Source organism: Condylura cristata, unplaced genomic scaffold (assembly GCF_000260355.1).
Source record: "Condylura cristata isolate star-nosed mole 26May11 unplaced genomic scaffold, ConCri1.0 scaffold00014, whole genome shotgun sequence".
Lineage (NCBI taxonomy): Eukaryota > Metazoa > Chordata > Mammalia > Eulipotyphla > Talpidae > Condylura > Condylura cristata.
Window position 1 is genome coordinate 11,168,928 of NW_004567115.1, and position 16,911 is coordinate 11,185,838.

At 34.7% G+C, this 16,911-nt stretch overlaps 1 protein-coding gene across 2 annotated transcripts in view; it reads left to right on the forward strand.

Moving 5' to 3' along the window:
• Positions 1–16,911, forward strand: part of STAG1 (stromal antigen 1) — a 293,851-nt gene that overhangs the window by 134,388 nt on the left and 142,552 nt on the right. For both annotated transcript variants that reach the window (XM_004682176.2, XM_004682177.2), the window contains exon 5: positions 7,002–7,098. In XM_004682176.2, the coding sequence (XP_004682233.1) occupies positions 7,002–7,098 (97 nt within the window). The remainder of the gene's footprint in view (positions 1–7,001; positions 7,099–16,911) is intronic.

Consider the following 16,911-nt stretch of genomic DNA (forward strand, 5'->3'; position numbering starts at 1 on the left):
GATCACTTTCTTTAAATAGTTTGGAGTTGGAAGGTGTAATACTCCCATATTTATTGTTTAATCTCATGATTGTTTCTGGAATGTTTTGTAGTTCCAAATAAATTACCTAACCTTTTTAAGTCCTACTCTATGTAGAATGAGTTGGGGTTTGATAGCAATTGACTATGCAGTTGCAGTAGGTAATTGAACTATTTTATCAATGTTAATTCTTCATGAACTCAGAATATTTTATACTTTGTCATTTTGTGTTGGTTTTTATTAATAGTTCTTTCAACAATGACTTAAAATTTAGGAGTTACTGGTTTTTAACTTCTTTGGTTAAATTTAATAAAAATATAATTCTTTTTTCCTCCCTTACATTTTATTTTCTGTATAGGCTTTGTTACATCTTATTCAAATATTTTTCATGGATATTATTGAGCATATTTATGGAGTCTTTCTGTGAAATTTTGAGATAAGGCTGAAGTTAACATTGTGCTTTCAGTTCAACCTCACAAGATGTGAAGAAATTAGAAATAACTTTTTCTAAAGCTGTGCCAGCAATAACTGGCATAAATGAAATAATGTAACTAAAACTTACCATTCTTAAGTTATTTTGCTTAATGAATACTAAAGTATAATCTACAGGTTACAGTAGTCTCTCTATATAACTTATTAATCAGCATCATCATTAATACTATTATTCCTACTATGATAATAATTTTACTGTTAGTCATTTTTATAAAAATTTGGTAGCACAAATAATACATAAACTACCTAAACCTTGTAAATAACATACTCTCATCTTTTGTGTTGTCAGTCTTTTCCTCTATCAATCCATTTGAAAAATAACTTAACTTTTCATAAAATTAATAACTTTGACCACCACCAGTTATTTTACTCTTATAAAATGTGTATTTATATTTCAATAAATTGACAATATTTCAGAATTAAAATACTTAGCAAAAATTTTCAAAAATACTTCATAATGATTTTATATATACTAACAATAAATGTGAAGTTCATACTTCTTTGAATTACCTCATTTTCTTTGTATATTTTTTACATCATTGTTCATTAAAAAAAATAATTTTTTTGATGTAACTGTAAATGGGATTTTTTTTCTCCTAAGTTCTCTTCATTGGTAGCTCACTATGTATAGAAGTGCAAGAATTTTTTTATATATTAATTTTGTAACCTGTCTACTGTATTGGTTATTTCTAAAACTTTTTATCTGGTTATTAGAACTTTTTTGTATGTATTATAGTGTTGCAAATTATGATTATTTTATTTTCCTATTCCTTTTTAATTCTTTTTCCTTTTCTATTTTGATTCTCTTTACTTCTGTATCTTCGAGAGTACTATGCTGATTCATTCTTCCACTTGATTTATTCTGTTTTCATTGCTTTCCCCAGTATTCTTTATCTCCCCCAGTAGTTTTTTTTTTTTTAATTTTTTTATTTATGCATACAGAACTGGATACAGGCCAGAGGTGCAGGGGTGGTGAGAGGATTCACCAGAGACAGAGTGGGGTGCAGAATAGGCTGATTGACAGATTACACTGTTGAGAGGATCAGCAGGTGGGTCAGTAGAGGTCTGCCACTCCACGTGGGTCACCTCCATGGCGGGGATTGAACTGGTTAAGTGGCTGCCGCTAGCTTCATAGTGCTGTGCTTTAACCCGTTGTGCCACCAGGGAGTGCCTCCAGTAGTCTTTTTAATCTCCAGCATTCCTTTTATTTACCTTTTAAGATCTTATTTTTGTTTTTCAGTTCATTTGTTATTTGTGTTATCATTTTTTCCCCTTTTGTCTTCTTTATGTTTGTTAATCATGAAGATTCTAAATTACCTGACAGGCAGAGTAGTTCTTCTGTCATTTTTGTTGATTTCTGTTGACTGATATTTTTGTGGTGCGTTTTCCCTCCTCTGGACTTGATTGGGTGTTTGTAATTTTCCTTTTCTCTGTATTTTGTTTCCTAATGAGCTCTGTGTGTTGAGACTCTGCGTTGCTAGTATTGGCCGGCATTTCTTCCAGGTACTCCTTGTGGGGTGCCGAGGACTGGTTGTCAGACAGGGTCTAGCACTAATGCGCCAATCCTCCACAAGGGTGATGTTGTAGGTATGACGGTGAGTCTTAGTGCTGTATTCTGTGACTTCCACCCTCTGTATTTCCACTGTTCTATGGGAGGATGGTGGGATTCATAGCTTACAACTGTGGTTGGGGGATGTACATTCTTGGGGGTGGTGGTGGTGGTCCCTCTGTTGCCTGGTTTCATCAGGGTGGTTGTGTGTTCTGTTGGCAATGCCCCCACCCTAGCCTGGTTTCCATCTGGGCCAAGGTAACTGTGTGCTAGTAATGTCAGCTCTGCCGCTGCCCAACTTCTAGTTATGACTGGATTCAGTGCAGTGGCAGCCACGTCCAACTCAGCTTCCAATGTCCTGGGAAGCATAAGCTTAAGGCTGCCTCATTTTTGCCAGGATTCTTTTCTGCATTGGAGACCTGCCTGTTCCAGCAGGCTGCAACCAAGCCCTTCCTGGCTTCCACTCTCACAGACCAACTGTTCTAGTTGCTGTTTCTTGTTTTCTGGCTGTGACAGGATCCAGGTGTTCCCGCAGATGCAGCCAGCCCCCTGCCCTACCCTCGCTATGGCAAGTAAGGGTTGTTGCCAGCAGGAACACAAAACCACCCACACATCACACCCCCATCAGCCAGTCACCAGTCAGGATCAGATCAGTTCCAAGTCATAGGCTTGGGATCTGCTGTAGTCCTGCTCCCCTCCACTTGAATCAACCTCTGACCTTTGCTTCACTTTCTGGAATTTTTAGATGTTTCAGTTTTTCCCAGTTGCTTTCAGGTTTTTTTCTCCTTTTCTGGCAAGGTGTTCCAGGTTTGGAGGTAGAGGTTGGGGGGAGGGTGGTGGGTTGGTCAATAGTTCCCACTCCTTTCTTCTGATGCTCTCAGGTTCCTCCTGCTTCCTTTGGGTCACCAGTCCTGTCCAAAACATCTGAATCCTGGCTGGAGTTTGCTGTAATTCCTCCCTTATTTATTATATGTAAGAGAGAACTTAATCTAGTGACTTTTCACCACTGTGTTGGTGATGTCATGCCTCTAGATTTTATTTCTAATAGGTAGTGTATTTTTTTCTAGATTATTCACTTTCCTGGTATATAATTATTTATAGTAGTCTCTCATGATCATTATATATTTGTGATACAATTGTAGAGTCTTTCACTTTTGAATGAGTCTCTCTTTTTTCTGATTTTAGTCTTTCTAATGGTAAATCTGCTATCTTTTAAATAGTATCTATCTGTTTCCATTGATCTTTTATTTTGCTTCCTTGGTTTTTGTTTCATTTATTTCTTCTTAGATCTTTATTTCCTTCCTTTTGGTAATTTTGGGCTTAGTTTGTTCTTTTTCCTATTCTTTGAAATGTAATATGAGGTTATTTATTTGAGATGATTATTGTTTCTTAGTGTAGGCATTTGTTGCTGTAAAATTTCCTTTCAAAACTGATTTGTCAGCAACCATATATTTTGATATATTGCCTTTTGTTTTCATTGGTGAAGGTATTTTTAACTTTTTTCCTCCTTCACACTTGATTTTTGACACGTGTCATGTTCAGGAATATTGTTGAAAATCCGTGTATTTGTGAATTTTCCAGTTATGCTTGGGCTGTTGATTTCTAGTTTCATACCCAAGCATGGAAGAAATACCCAAGACTAGAAGAAATATTTGGTTTAATTTCAGTTTTCTTTTTCTTTAAAGATTGATTTATTCATGCATACAGAACTAGGTTACAGGCCAGAGGTGCAGAGGCAGTGAGAGGATTCACCAGAGACAGAGCAGGGAGCAGAACAGACAGACTGATGAAGTACACTGCTGAGGGGAGCAGTGGATGGGTCAGGAGAGGTCTACCACACCATGTGGATCACCTCCAGGGCAGGGTTTGAATTCATGCTGAAGTGGCTTTAGCTTCTTAGTTGTGTGTTTTAAGCTGCCGCACCACCAGGAAGAGCCTAATTTCAGTTTTCTTAAAGTTGCTATTTCTCATATTGTGACCTGGTAGATTATCTGTCCTGGAAAATGTTTATGTGAACTTGACAGTACTGTATATTCTGTTGCTGTTGGACACAATATTCTGTATGTGTCTATACACTTTATCTGAAGTGTGGTTTAATCCCACCATTTCCTTGTTGGTTTTCTTGGCTAATCTATCTTGTTGAAAGTAGGATTGAAGTTCACTCTATTTCTGTATTAATGTCTTCTGTCAATTTTACTTTTATGTTTATGTGCTGCTGTTGTGTGTGCCGATATGTTTCTGATTGTTACATCTTCATTAACTAGCTCTCAGTATATAGTGATTATCTGTCTCTTTTTGACTTGGTTTAAATCCTATTTTTTTCTGATAATACAGATAGCTACCACTGCTTTCTTAAGGTTTCCACTTGCAATATCTTTAGTCATCCCTAAACTTCGAGTATACATGTGTACGTGAACCACATGTGAGTCTCTACAAATGAAGATATAGTTGGGGATTATTTTTTATACTCTTCCAGCTACTTTGTGACTTTTGATTGTAGAATTTAGTACATTAACATTTGTTGTAGTGATTGCTAAGTAGGATTTTTTAATGCCATCTTTTTGTTTTCTAGCTGTTTTAATGTTACTGTTTTTCTTCCTTTCTTGTTGCTTTCTTTTGTAATTCATGACTCTTCTTAGTAGTTTTCTACTAAGATTCCCTTCTCTTTATTTTTTGGGTATAGGTTATAGAATTTTCTTTTTGGCTCCTGTGAGTCTTACATAAAACCTCTAGTATACTTGATAACACTGTTTCATGCTGAAGACAGTTTTGCATACTAAATCTCTATTATGAAACTCTTCCCATTTATTATTATTATTTTTCTTTGCATAATTGTGATTGATTGATTGAGTTTTGCATGGAAGAGCTAGGCCAGAGGTGGGGTGTGTGTGTAAGAGTATTCACCAAAGACTGACTAGGGAGCAGAACAGGCAGATCTACTGAAATACACTGCTAAGGGAACAGTGGGTGAAAAAGGTGAGGTCTGTTACACCATGTGGGTTAGCTGCCTGGCTGGTAATTGAACGCTCGCCCTTGAGGTGGGTCCTCATGGTGGAAGTGCTGAGATTTAACCCTTAAGCCACTTAAGCACTTTTCAAAAGTCAGGTTTAGTGGTAATGGATTCCCTCAGCTTTTGTCCTTTGGAGAAAGTCTTTCTTTGACTTTGACATACAAAGAACATCTTTGCTAGGTAATGTTTCCTTGATTCAATTATTTCCTGCTAGATAATGTTTCTTTCTTTTGGCAGTTTGTTGGCATTCCATTCTTTCCTGGCTTGTGAGATCTGTGCTGAGAAGCTTTTTGATGGCCTTGAACATCATTTTTTCATGCTAACTTATATTCTACTTGGATTGGTTTTTTTTAAGAGTCTTAGTTCTATGCTATTGGAGAAGAATGTTTAAGATTAAAACTTTAGAGTGACCTGTTATCTTCATGAACTTTAATGTTGTAATCTCCTTTGAAGTTTAGATGATCTCAGCAGTATTTCTTTGAATAATAATTCTACAATTTTTTTTTTTTTTGGCCTTTCTTCGGACTACTTGTATGTATTTTATTTAGTTCTTTTGATGGTATCTCATAGTTCCTATGAGCTTCTAAGTTCTTATCATTTTTTTTCCTTTTGTACCTCATTGTATAACTTGAATTTGTGTTCTAACTCACTGATTTTCTTTGACTTGTTCAAGTCTACTGTTAAAATGCTCTGTTGAACTTTTCAGTATGTTGACTGCATTCTTCAGCTCCAAAATATGTGGTTGGTGCTAATAACATATATTCTCTATGTTGAGTTAGTCAGTGGTTATATATACAACCTTAGATTCACACACACATAGTCATGATAATTATAGAAAAGGATTTAGGCCCATCAAAAGATGTTTAAAAAACATATTCTCAGTAATTTATTACAGCTCTGTAATAAAAACAACATACATACCTATCTGTGGAGAAATGGGTAATAAATTATCTGTGTATTAATACAGTGAAATACTACTCAGTGATGCTAAAGTAAAATTACTGACATACTTGATAATATGGCTGAATCTCATTGCTCCAAATATGATGGAAAAAAAATCAAATAAAATGTGATATTATTTATATGAATTCCATAAAATGCCAACTATTTCAAAATAATAGTGAATCCATTTGTGTTGGGATGATTAATGTCTAGAAGGGAATTTAAGATTATTTCAGTCCTGGAAATAGTTTATATTTTCATGCTGAAAGATGTATTTGGGGGGGTGAGTTTATATTTATAAAATTTTTTCAAGATAACAAGATTTGTACATTTTACTGCATATAAGTTATACCTGAGTACAAAATTAGAAAAGGTTTTTTTAATTTAAATTTTTTTTCTACATTTCTCCTTGTCCCCTACCACACCAAAGAAAACTCCAAACAGTGCTGTGCACTAAAATGTTAACTTGAATCACATTAAATTTACCTAATTAGAGATACTGTTGGCATGGCACTAATCTTTTTCATCTTCAGTTATATGCTACTTAAATAGCTTTCTGTATCTTGTGAGTTTTCTATTATTTTCAATTGTTGAAACAAAATGCAGCTCTAAATATGTAACTCTGCACTTCTAATCGAGTAGGTACTTTTTACACTAAGAATTTATCTATTTACAAATGAAGTTTATTAACTTTTTTGTGTTATTTTCAAAGTGTTGAATACTAGTATCAGTAATTGTTTAGATTTATGGGATTGATAAATTCAGATTTGCATCATGTCTTTTGTAGAAAGACTTTGAAATTAGTTACTAACTTCTTAATTGTCTTTAAATATGAGGGAATCTATTCTTATTTGACTACAATAAATAATTCAGGTAAGTTGTTTTATTTTTTAAATAGACTTAGAAAAGCACAACATTTTGGGAAATTTATTTGTGGTAGCCTCAAATTTCTGTGAAGTTTTCAATTTTATGTATTTTTTTTTCCTACAGTCCGTGGTTGATGACTGGATTGAATCATATAAGCAAGACAGGGACATCGCACTTCTGGATTTAATCAACTTTTTTATCCAGTGTTCAGGATGTCGAGGTACAGAAAGTTGGAGTAAATGATACTCATTGAGACTCATTCCAACAGTGTCACAACTTTCCTTAGTCATATATCATTCTTGGTAGGATTTATCTGTTAATCATCTCCTGGTAGAGAAAATTAGGTATTTCAGTTGTTCTCAGTTTTGTTTTTATGAAATAACGGATGCTGAACATTTTGCAGCTTTGAAAAGGTGATCTGAAATTCATTAAATGAATTTACGATTTCACTTTTTAGATCAGAAACTTTTTTTTTTTTAATTTATTTATTTCTGGATACAGAACTGGATACAGGCCAGAGGCGCAGGGACGGTGATAGGATTCACCACACACAGAGTGGGGAGCAGAACAGGCAGATAGATGAAGTACACTGCTGAGGGGAGCAGCAGGCGGGTCAGAAGAAGTCTGGGGCAAGCGGGGATTGAACTCGTGGAAGTGGCTTTAGCTTATTAGGGCAGTGCTTTAACCTGTTGTGCCACCAGGGAGGGCCCTAGATCAGAAACTTTTATAGTTAATACTGATATTATTTGTACTGATGCACTAGATTAGGAATATTGGTAGTAGGCAATTGGTAGATCCCTTATTTTACAACTCTATATAAAATTGTTAGTTCTTCATATAGTTTTGGTTTTAAACTTTATCAGATAAATAACTTGCACTGATTTTCTCCCAATCTAGTATTGTTTTTCACTATTTTCATGATGTTCATAAGTTTAAAGTTTCAAAGTTCATTTTATCTAATTTTTCACATATTGCTTATGCTTATGATGTCAGATTTTAAGATTGCATTTCTGAATCCATGGCCATAAAGATTTACTCCTGTTTTTGTGTTCTTTTGATTGATTTTGTAGGTTTAGCTCTTACATTTTGATTGTTGGCCCATGGAAAAAAATTTGTATATGGATGATTTTAATTTGTATTTCTACTATGAGCAAGATTTCAAAGCCTTATCTACTTTTTTACCCAGTGAATTCTCTGTTCTCTATTCCTTACCCATTTTCCTTTTGACTACCTTCATAGTTCCTGAAATGGCATTTTATAATATATATTTTAAAAAACTGTGACAAAAAAGGCAGAGGTTCATATTTTCTTAATATGATTAGGAAGCACTGTTAAGTAGAATTGTGGAAAATAATAAAGTTCAGTAATTGAGCCAAGGATCTATGTAACTTTATTAAGCAGATCTTAAAACATGAAAGAGAACTACAAATTACAGTTACACTGAGATACCAGTTTTTCACCTGTCAGTATTCTGTTGGTTAGTCTGTGAGAAAATATACATCATTGTTAGTTGGAATACAAATTGGTACATTTCACATGGAAAGGGATTTGGGAATATCTACCAATTTTTGATCCACTATCCTACTTCTGGGTAAAAAAACAGACATGGCTTTGAAATCTTGCTCATAGTAGAAATAGAAATGAAAATCATCCATATGAAAATAAGTGTACAGTATTATACAATACAATATTGTTTGTAATTGCAAAATATTGAAAGCCATCCAAATGCTCATATGTAGAACAGTGGTCGAATAAATTGTGGTATGGCCATAGAGTTTTGTAGTACTGTAAAAAAGAATGAGGTGTATGTCTGTGGACTGATGCAATGAGATTATCAAGATACATTTTTTAGGGCAAAATGCAAGAAATACCAAAAGTGTGAAAGTTTTTTGTTTTGAAAGAAGGGGAAGTAGTGGAGTGTATGGAAATATTTGTTCATTTGGTCAGAAAGAAACACAGGAGAGATAACCAGAATGATGAAATTGCTTACATGTGGTATGTGTGTAAATGCAGTAACCAGTTTAGAGAGAAATGAGATGAAAAATATTAATCTGAGTATAATTTTTAAGTAATTCTCTTGTAGTTAATATCTTACATACCTAGGAAAAAAACAACAAAAATGGAAAGAAAATAATAAATTGTATGCAAACAGAACAAATGCATGAACCTTACCATACATTAACATAACTATACAGAACTGTGTAAAAAGTACTAGCATTTTAATTCAGTACTCCAGGTATATAAAACTATTTTGTTTAAGAGCACAGCATTTATTTAGTCTCAAAATTATTTCCTTAAATATATTTATATTTATAATGTAACTTTAATCATGAACAAATTTGGTAAGGCATCACTCTAACCAAATGATAAAAGCAAACTGCCAGTTTTAGTACCAGTCTGAAACATGTGCATTCTCATATGTATTTAGAACTCCACCTCACTTTTGTTGTAATTTTGACAAATGTTGTCAGGACTTTTTTAAACTGTAGTCAGTTATATTGCATAATTCTGGTGACTTCTAATATTTGCTATACTTAATATCAGCAGTCTTCTAGTGTTTGCTTTGTGTAGGTTTAGAAGATCAAATTGGGGTTTTATTTCCTGTTACTATTGAGACTGAGAACTGTTTCACATTTTATTTGGATTTTGTCTTACATGAACTACTTAAAGTCATCTATTAATCTGTTGGGATTCAGTCTGCTTGATTTGTATGAAGTTTTGTTTTTTTTTTTTTAAGCCTTAATGTTAGTTGTGTTTGTTGGTTGTATGTGTTGCAAAGTATAGCTATATTGTGGCTTGTTTTTATCCCTTTTTATTGCTTTTTGAGAAATTTATCCCCTTGAATTCAGTGGTTTTTACTTACTTTATTCTCTATTCTACTTTATTCCCTGTTGTATCCCCAGAATTTGTAAGTATTTGATGAAAGACTGAGTGGATAGAAGTTTGTAATTCAAAAGAAGTGTTAATCTTTTCCTTTATTTGAATTTCCATGTTTGAAGAAATTCTTTGTATCATGGTCATGAAGTTAGAATGTTTTCTAATAAAATTTGTGTTTTATATAGTTTTGTTATATGTAGTTAATCCATGCAAATTTATTGCTTTATTTCCTCTGAAATTGAATATTATACAGTGAAACATCCTTTATTTCTTACCTGTACAGTGACACCAGTGGCATTAAGATTTTGTTCACAGGAGTTTTTCTAAGTCCTACATATTTGATATTTGATGTATTAAAGAGTCTCTTCTGTAATTTAATATGTTTTTATATTAATTATCCAGTCCATTAAAATTCTTGGTGGAATTTTGAATGGAATTATATTGAATTTGTATATAAATGTTTCTTAGCCTAGATACAGTTGACATTTTTGCCTGTTTAGTTCTTTGTTTCAGGAAGCTTTCCTGTCTTATATAATATTTAGCACAGTTCCCTGTCCTCTACCTACTAAATGCCAGTAGTAACCCACCCCTACCTTTATTGTTCATTTATGTAGTTGTTAAAGGGAAAAGTAATAGTTGCTTTAGATGAGTAGTGCTAGACATCAATGGTGGGTGAGTTTGTATCTTTAGTCTTTCAATTTTTGATCATTGTACATATTTTTCCATTTAGGTTTATTTTCTTTTAGTATTTTATAGAGTTTATTGTCATGTGTCAGTGAAACTGTCTTGTACCTGTTATTTTTAATTTGGAGGTTAGGCATTTAAAATTTCATAAGCAGTATAATTTTGAATAGACTCTTTTAGAGACATTTAAGATATTAGACTGAAATTACTGAGTTCCCATATATCTCTTCTCCATTGTTTCCCCTGTTGTTAACATAGGCTTGTGTTGTTGTGGTATGTTTATTACAATCGATGAGCCAAGCATTTATATGTTATTACTTATTACATTACATTAGGACTCTTTGCACTGAGAATTTCTCAAGGTCTTTATACATACATGTTATATGTCCACCATTACAGTATTAATTGCAAATAACTTCAGTGTCATATCCCTCATCCTTTTCTCTGATTCACTGCCCCACTATCTCTCTGCTTTATATTTAACTACCACTGAGCTTTTTAATGTTGAATGTAATATGTATCCCTGAAATAATTTCACCTGGATCATTGTTTAAAAATTATTGCTAGAAGTGATTAACTAACATCTTCTTTAGCATTAAAACATTTTATTTCTCAGTGAGACTTTCCTGCAATTTTCCCTTTTTATTCTTTCCATTTCAGGTTTTATTATCAAGGCTTTGTTAACCCCATAAAGGGAGTTGTGAAGAACTTTTTCTGTTTTCTGGGATATTTTATTTAATTGGAATTATTTTCTTCTAGAACACATGTTCCTTGTGGATATTTCCTATTTTTACAGATTTCCCTGTACCTTTTTTTAATATGGTAAATTTCTTTTACAGACTAGCTGAAGTTCTCATGTTTTCAGAGTAGGTCTGTTTCTATGTTTTTTTGTTTGTTTGTTTGTTTGTTTTGCATAGTCTTTTGCTATGACCTTTCTTTTTGATATGTTTATTTACTTTTATTCTTCAGCTCCGTATTTTCTCCTCTATCAGATTCATTTGAAACTCAGCATATAAGTACATTCTTGTAAGAAGGGATTTAAAGCAAAGGGCACTCACAATCTAGGACCATTCCCAATAACTAAATTTGAAGTTTTCTGAGGCAGATTATATGAATTTAGGGTATTTGTAAGAACAAGCACCAATTTTGATCACTACTTCTCAGGTATTTTTATCCCCCTAAGAATAATACCAATAAAAACTTACTGTATTCCCAGAATATGAGATATTAAGACTTATTGCTGGTTTAACCTTCACCTACAGATAAAATCCTTTGAGCTCCCTCCTAGTGAAAGTTATTTCTTAGACCCTTCTCTTCAAAACTTAAACAATAATGTGTACTAAGCTTACCAAGTATTACCAGAGAAAACATGATTTTACTATGCTTGTATTTTTGGCCTTTTTTCTTTCAGTGTTTATCCTAGTGAGTTCTCACTACTTCATAGTTTCAGGTGCTTTTCAAAATGTTTTTATATTTTAGCTAGCATTACAGAAAGAGTATTTCTACATGTAATAATGTTGACAGTTTTATCATAATCAGAACTTGCTTATATTAATTTAAAGTAATTTCTTCCCTGGAACAATGAGATGTATAATTGTAACTTATAATTTTGAAACTTCCATACTTCAGACATATCTTGCTTGTTTATTTGTTGACATGTAGTTTCTACTTTCATGGGCTTCGAATTAATTAAAAGTCCTAATTTGTATTATTTTCATGTTTTGGGGAAACCTTTCATCTGTAGACATGTGCAGGTGCAGTGCAGTGAAAATCAGTGAAATTCCCCAGGGGCGAATTATTTAGAAAAACAGTTGAATGTTCGGAGAACAGGATAAAATTTGCTAAAGAACAAAAGATTAGACATTTTATTGTATATTAATCTTTCTTTGTTTTCCACAGTAGTTTACAGAAGTGTTGCATAGCTACAGTTTAGTAATTTATTCTTTCAAAATATTACAGAAACCACATAAATTAGTTTTTTTAATAAATCTAGAATGAAAAATAAATGGTAAAACTATCTTTTCAACAAATGGTACAAAAACAATTGGATGTTATATGGAAAAAATGAACTTACATACAGATCTTACTCCTTTATACAAAATAGGTCATGTAAAATGCAAACATTTAAATATCTAAAAGAAGACATGGGAAAAGTTACATGATTTTTTGTTTAATAATGAGATTTTTTAGGAGTGTGAACCATGAAAGAGAATGACAAGCCAGGACTTTTTAAAAAATTTTGTGTAACGTGGCCACTCCAACATGAACTGCGTTGGCTTGACTGTGGGTCCTTACATGTGCACTTAAAAGGGAATTAAAATGAGACTCAACTTCAGGCACACACAAAAAGGTTAAAAAGGGTTTATCTATACAAAGGGGAAATGAAGAAATGAATAATTCACAGTGAAAGAGAGATAAATTGGTGAATGCATCTTACAGTTCTGCTGAGTTGGAACCTTAATAGCATGCTGAAAGCCAATGAAAATTAAAAACAACGACAACAAAACCCAAGGCCCACATGTCTGATTGTATCAAACCTGGCTACTTAACTTCACCCTCAGTTCCCAGCAATCCTTTCATTGGCAGTGATGATATTATGGGATTTGAAGTCCTTGGTGTCTTGGCTCTTTAGTCTAGGGTAGTTGTGGGGTACATAAGATCTATTTCTGGAGTTTTTGTCAGGACATCTTTCCCCCAACATAATCTGCAAGGGGTATTGTTAAGAAAATTAAAAGACCAGTTACAGATTAGAAGAAATATTTGTGAAACACTTATGTAATAAGGACTTGTATCTAAAATATACAAAGAACTCTAAAAATTCACCCATAAGAACATGAACAGTTCATTTAAAAAGTAGGCAAAAGATCTGAGCATCCATTTCACCAAAGGTTTACAGATCATTTACAATCATGTGAAAAGATGTTCAACATCTTTTTTCATTGGGAAATTAAAATTTAAAAAGGTAAGATCTTGCTACACATATATTAGAATGGCTAAAGCCATGTCAAGAATGTGAAATAATAGGAGTGGTTGTTCGTACTGATGCATAGTGGTATAGCCATTTTGGAAGACAGCGTGACATTTGCTTACAAAGTTACACATGGAGGGCCCTCCCTGTTACCCTAAGTGTTAAATCTCAGCACTCATTATCACTGTGGCCTGAGTTAGATCCCCAGTCAGGAAGCTAACCCACATACGGTACAGCAGACCTCTCCTGTCTTGCCCGCTGCTCCTCTTACCTGTGTATTTTAGTAAATCTGCCTTTCTGCTCCCCACTCTGTCTCTGGTGAATCTTCGTCTCTTCCCCCTTCCCCTTAGGCCCTACACCTCTGGCCTACACCCCAGTTCTTCCATGCAAAAAATAAAAAAATTAAAAAGAAAGCTAAACATAAAACTTACTATTAAAAAAGTAGTTTTGTTCCTTAGATAGTTACCTAATTGATTTCAAATTTAAGTATTCACAAAAATCTGCTCATGAATGTCTGTGATAATTACATTCTTAAATGCCAAAAATTGTAAGCACCCAAGATTTCCATCAGTAAATGAAATGATTGAACTGTGCTATGTCCATACAACTTGGTGATAAGAAATGTTAGATGACAAAATCCAACAAAGTTTATTTTAAAGATTTGATAATTGGCTTTATTAAAAGATTCATGAATTAGGCCCTCCTTGGTAGCACAGCGGATTAAAGCACAGCACTAAGAAGCTAAAGCCATTTCAGCATCAGTTCCAGCCCCCCACCCCTCTGAGGTGAGCCACATGGCATGGCAGACCTCTCCTGAGACACCCACTGCTCCCCTCAGCAGTGTACTTAGTCAATCTGCCTGTTCTGCTCTCCACTCTTTCTCTGGTGAATCCTCTTACCACCTATGCACCTCTGGCCTGTACCCCAGTTCTGTATGCATGAATAAATAAATAAATCTTTTTTTAAAAAAAGATTAATGTTTTAAGCATTATCCCATCTAGCAGATACAAAGGCACTGCATAAAGTTGTACAAAATGTTGAGGTCATAAGGTCTTTCTGGGTGGGTGAAGTTATTAGTAAAGAAAAGATGATTTAAGGCAAAGCCACCTTTCCTTTGGGCAAAGCTGAAAATCTCATAATATAGATTGATTTAAAAGTCCTGACCAGGAAACTTAATTGATTAATTAAAATTTCCTTTGGTAGTAGTGGTTGAAACTGCGATTGGGGTAAATATTAATCCTGGGTAGGTTTAGCATGAATGTCTCCATTTTTGGTCTATTGTTAGTTTCCTCCTACCTTACCCTTCTTTACTCCTTCCTACTCCCCCACTCAAGAAACATTCTCTAAAACCATGCAAAGCCATAAATGAATCTTAAATGGGTACTAGTGAGTTGAAAAAAGCCAATTTGAAAGGGCTACATTTTGTGTGACATTCTGGGAAAAGTAAAAGTGTAGGGTTGGTGAACAGATGAGTGTTTGTCAGAATTTAGGAAAGAATAAAATGTTGATTAGGTAAATCATAGAAGACTAAGGTGGCAAAACTATTCTGAGTAATACTTTCATGATAAGTATGAGAATTTCTGAAAATTTATAGAACTTTATGGTACCAATAATAGGTTATCAGTGCATATAAGATATTTTGATTTTTAAAAACCCCTTATAAAATCAGCACATCCCAGATGAATGCAACTATGAGCAAAATAAATAAATTAATTAATTAAAAATACATGAGATAGGGCCCTCCCTATGAAGCTGTCTGCCGCCACTGCAGTATGAGTTCAAGCCCCAGCCAGGAAGGTGATCCACATGATGTGGCAGATCTCTTCCTGACCCACCCTTAGCTCCTCTCAGCAATTCATTTCAGTAGATCTGCCTGTTCTACTCCCCACTTTGTCTCTGTTGAATCCTCTCACCCACTGCACCTCTTGCCTGTACCCCAATTCTGTAAGCATAAATAAATAAATCTTAAAAAAATACATGAGATAGGCCCTCCCTGGTGACGCAACAGGTTAAAGCACTGCACTGAGAAGCTAAAGCCACTTCCGCATGAGTTCGATTCCCGCCTGCCCCGGAGGAGACCACATGGTGTGGCAGACCTCTCCTGACCCTCCCGCTGCTCCCCTTAGCAGTGTACTTCGTCGATCTGCCTGTTCTGCTCCCCACTCTGTCTCTGGTGAAGCCTCTCACCGCCCCTGAGCCACTGGCCTGTACCCCAGTTCTGTATGTACAAATAAATAAATCTTAAAAAAAAAAAATACATGAGATAACTTTGTATTTGGGCAGGTGGAGGTGTTTCCTGGGACCGCCAAACCTGCAATTCTTCCATCTGCCGCATAAAGACAAAGCATATTCTTAGTGTGAAAGAACTTTAATAGGATAATGTACATGGAAAAGAGAAACAAGCATAATAGTTTTCCTGTGAAATACCAAAAGTTACCTATCCACTCATAGGTAAATGCTTAGACAAACAGGTTTGGCCTAAAGCTAGGCTGCTGAGGCCTGAAAACATGCTACAAGGCACTTTCTGGCAGGGAAACATAGAAAGGGGCAGAAAGAGCCAGGCAGGTCTGGAATGAAAGGAGCAAGCTCAATCTACAAAACAAGGTAACAGCAGCCATTGTGAGCTTCCTCAAGGTGTTTCCTACCCAAGTCTTTTCCAGTTGCCTCTCCTCCAAGTTCCCTAAGTCTCTGGTATAAGTCCAAAGCGAAGAAACAAGCATGTCCTTCTTGATATGTATGATCCACTGGGGCCTCCCTGTGTTCTTTAGCTTCCCATTACTGCTCAGCTCACTCTTCCTTAATGGGACATGGAGAACCATTTATGCAGATCACACTAACAACTTCACTGATTGGATTTGGGGACAAGGTCTTTATTCTAAAGAAATAGGAATCAGACATTTACAGAGTTTGGTAAAGAAACTAACAAAAAAAAAAACAAATAATCTCAAATATCTGAACCCTAAATTATTTCACATTATTGGGTAACATGTCAAATATATAATGTTGGCCATAATGTGAAGTTTGCAGCTTCCTTTAACAATGTACTGAACATGTGGCTTTCTCTATAAAAATATTATCAACCTAAATTTTCTGTTTCATAAGATGTTTAAGAATTCATGTGCTAAGATCAAGAAGACTTGTCTGTCTTGAATCATGTTAATAATAGTAATTAAGGGTCTGGTGTTTTTTAAAGATTTATTTATTTATGCATACAGAACTGGGGTACAGGCCAGAGGTACAGATGTGGTGAGAGGATTCACTAGAGACAGAGCGGGAAGCAGAACAGGCAGATAGATGAAGTACACTGCTGAGGGGAGCTGTGGGCGGGTCAGCAGGGGTCTGCCATGTGGATCACCTCCAGGGTAGGGATCGAACTCATGTTGAAGTGGCTTTAGCTTCTTAGTGCTGTGCTTTAACCCGCTGTGCCATTAGGGAGGGCCCTGGGTTGTTTTTTAATTAAATGTTTTCTAATTGATGATTTGGTGAAAATAGCTTCCAGGTGCC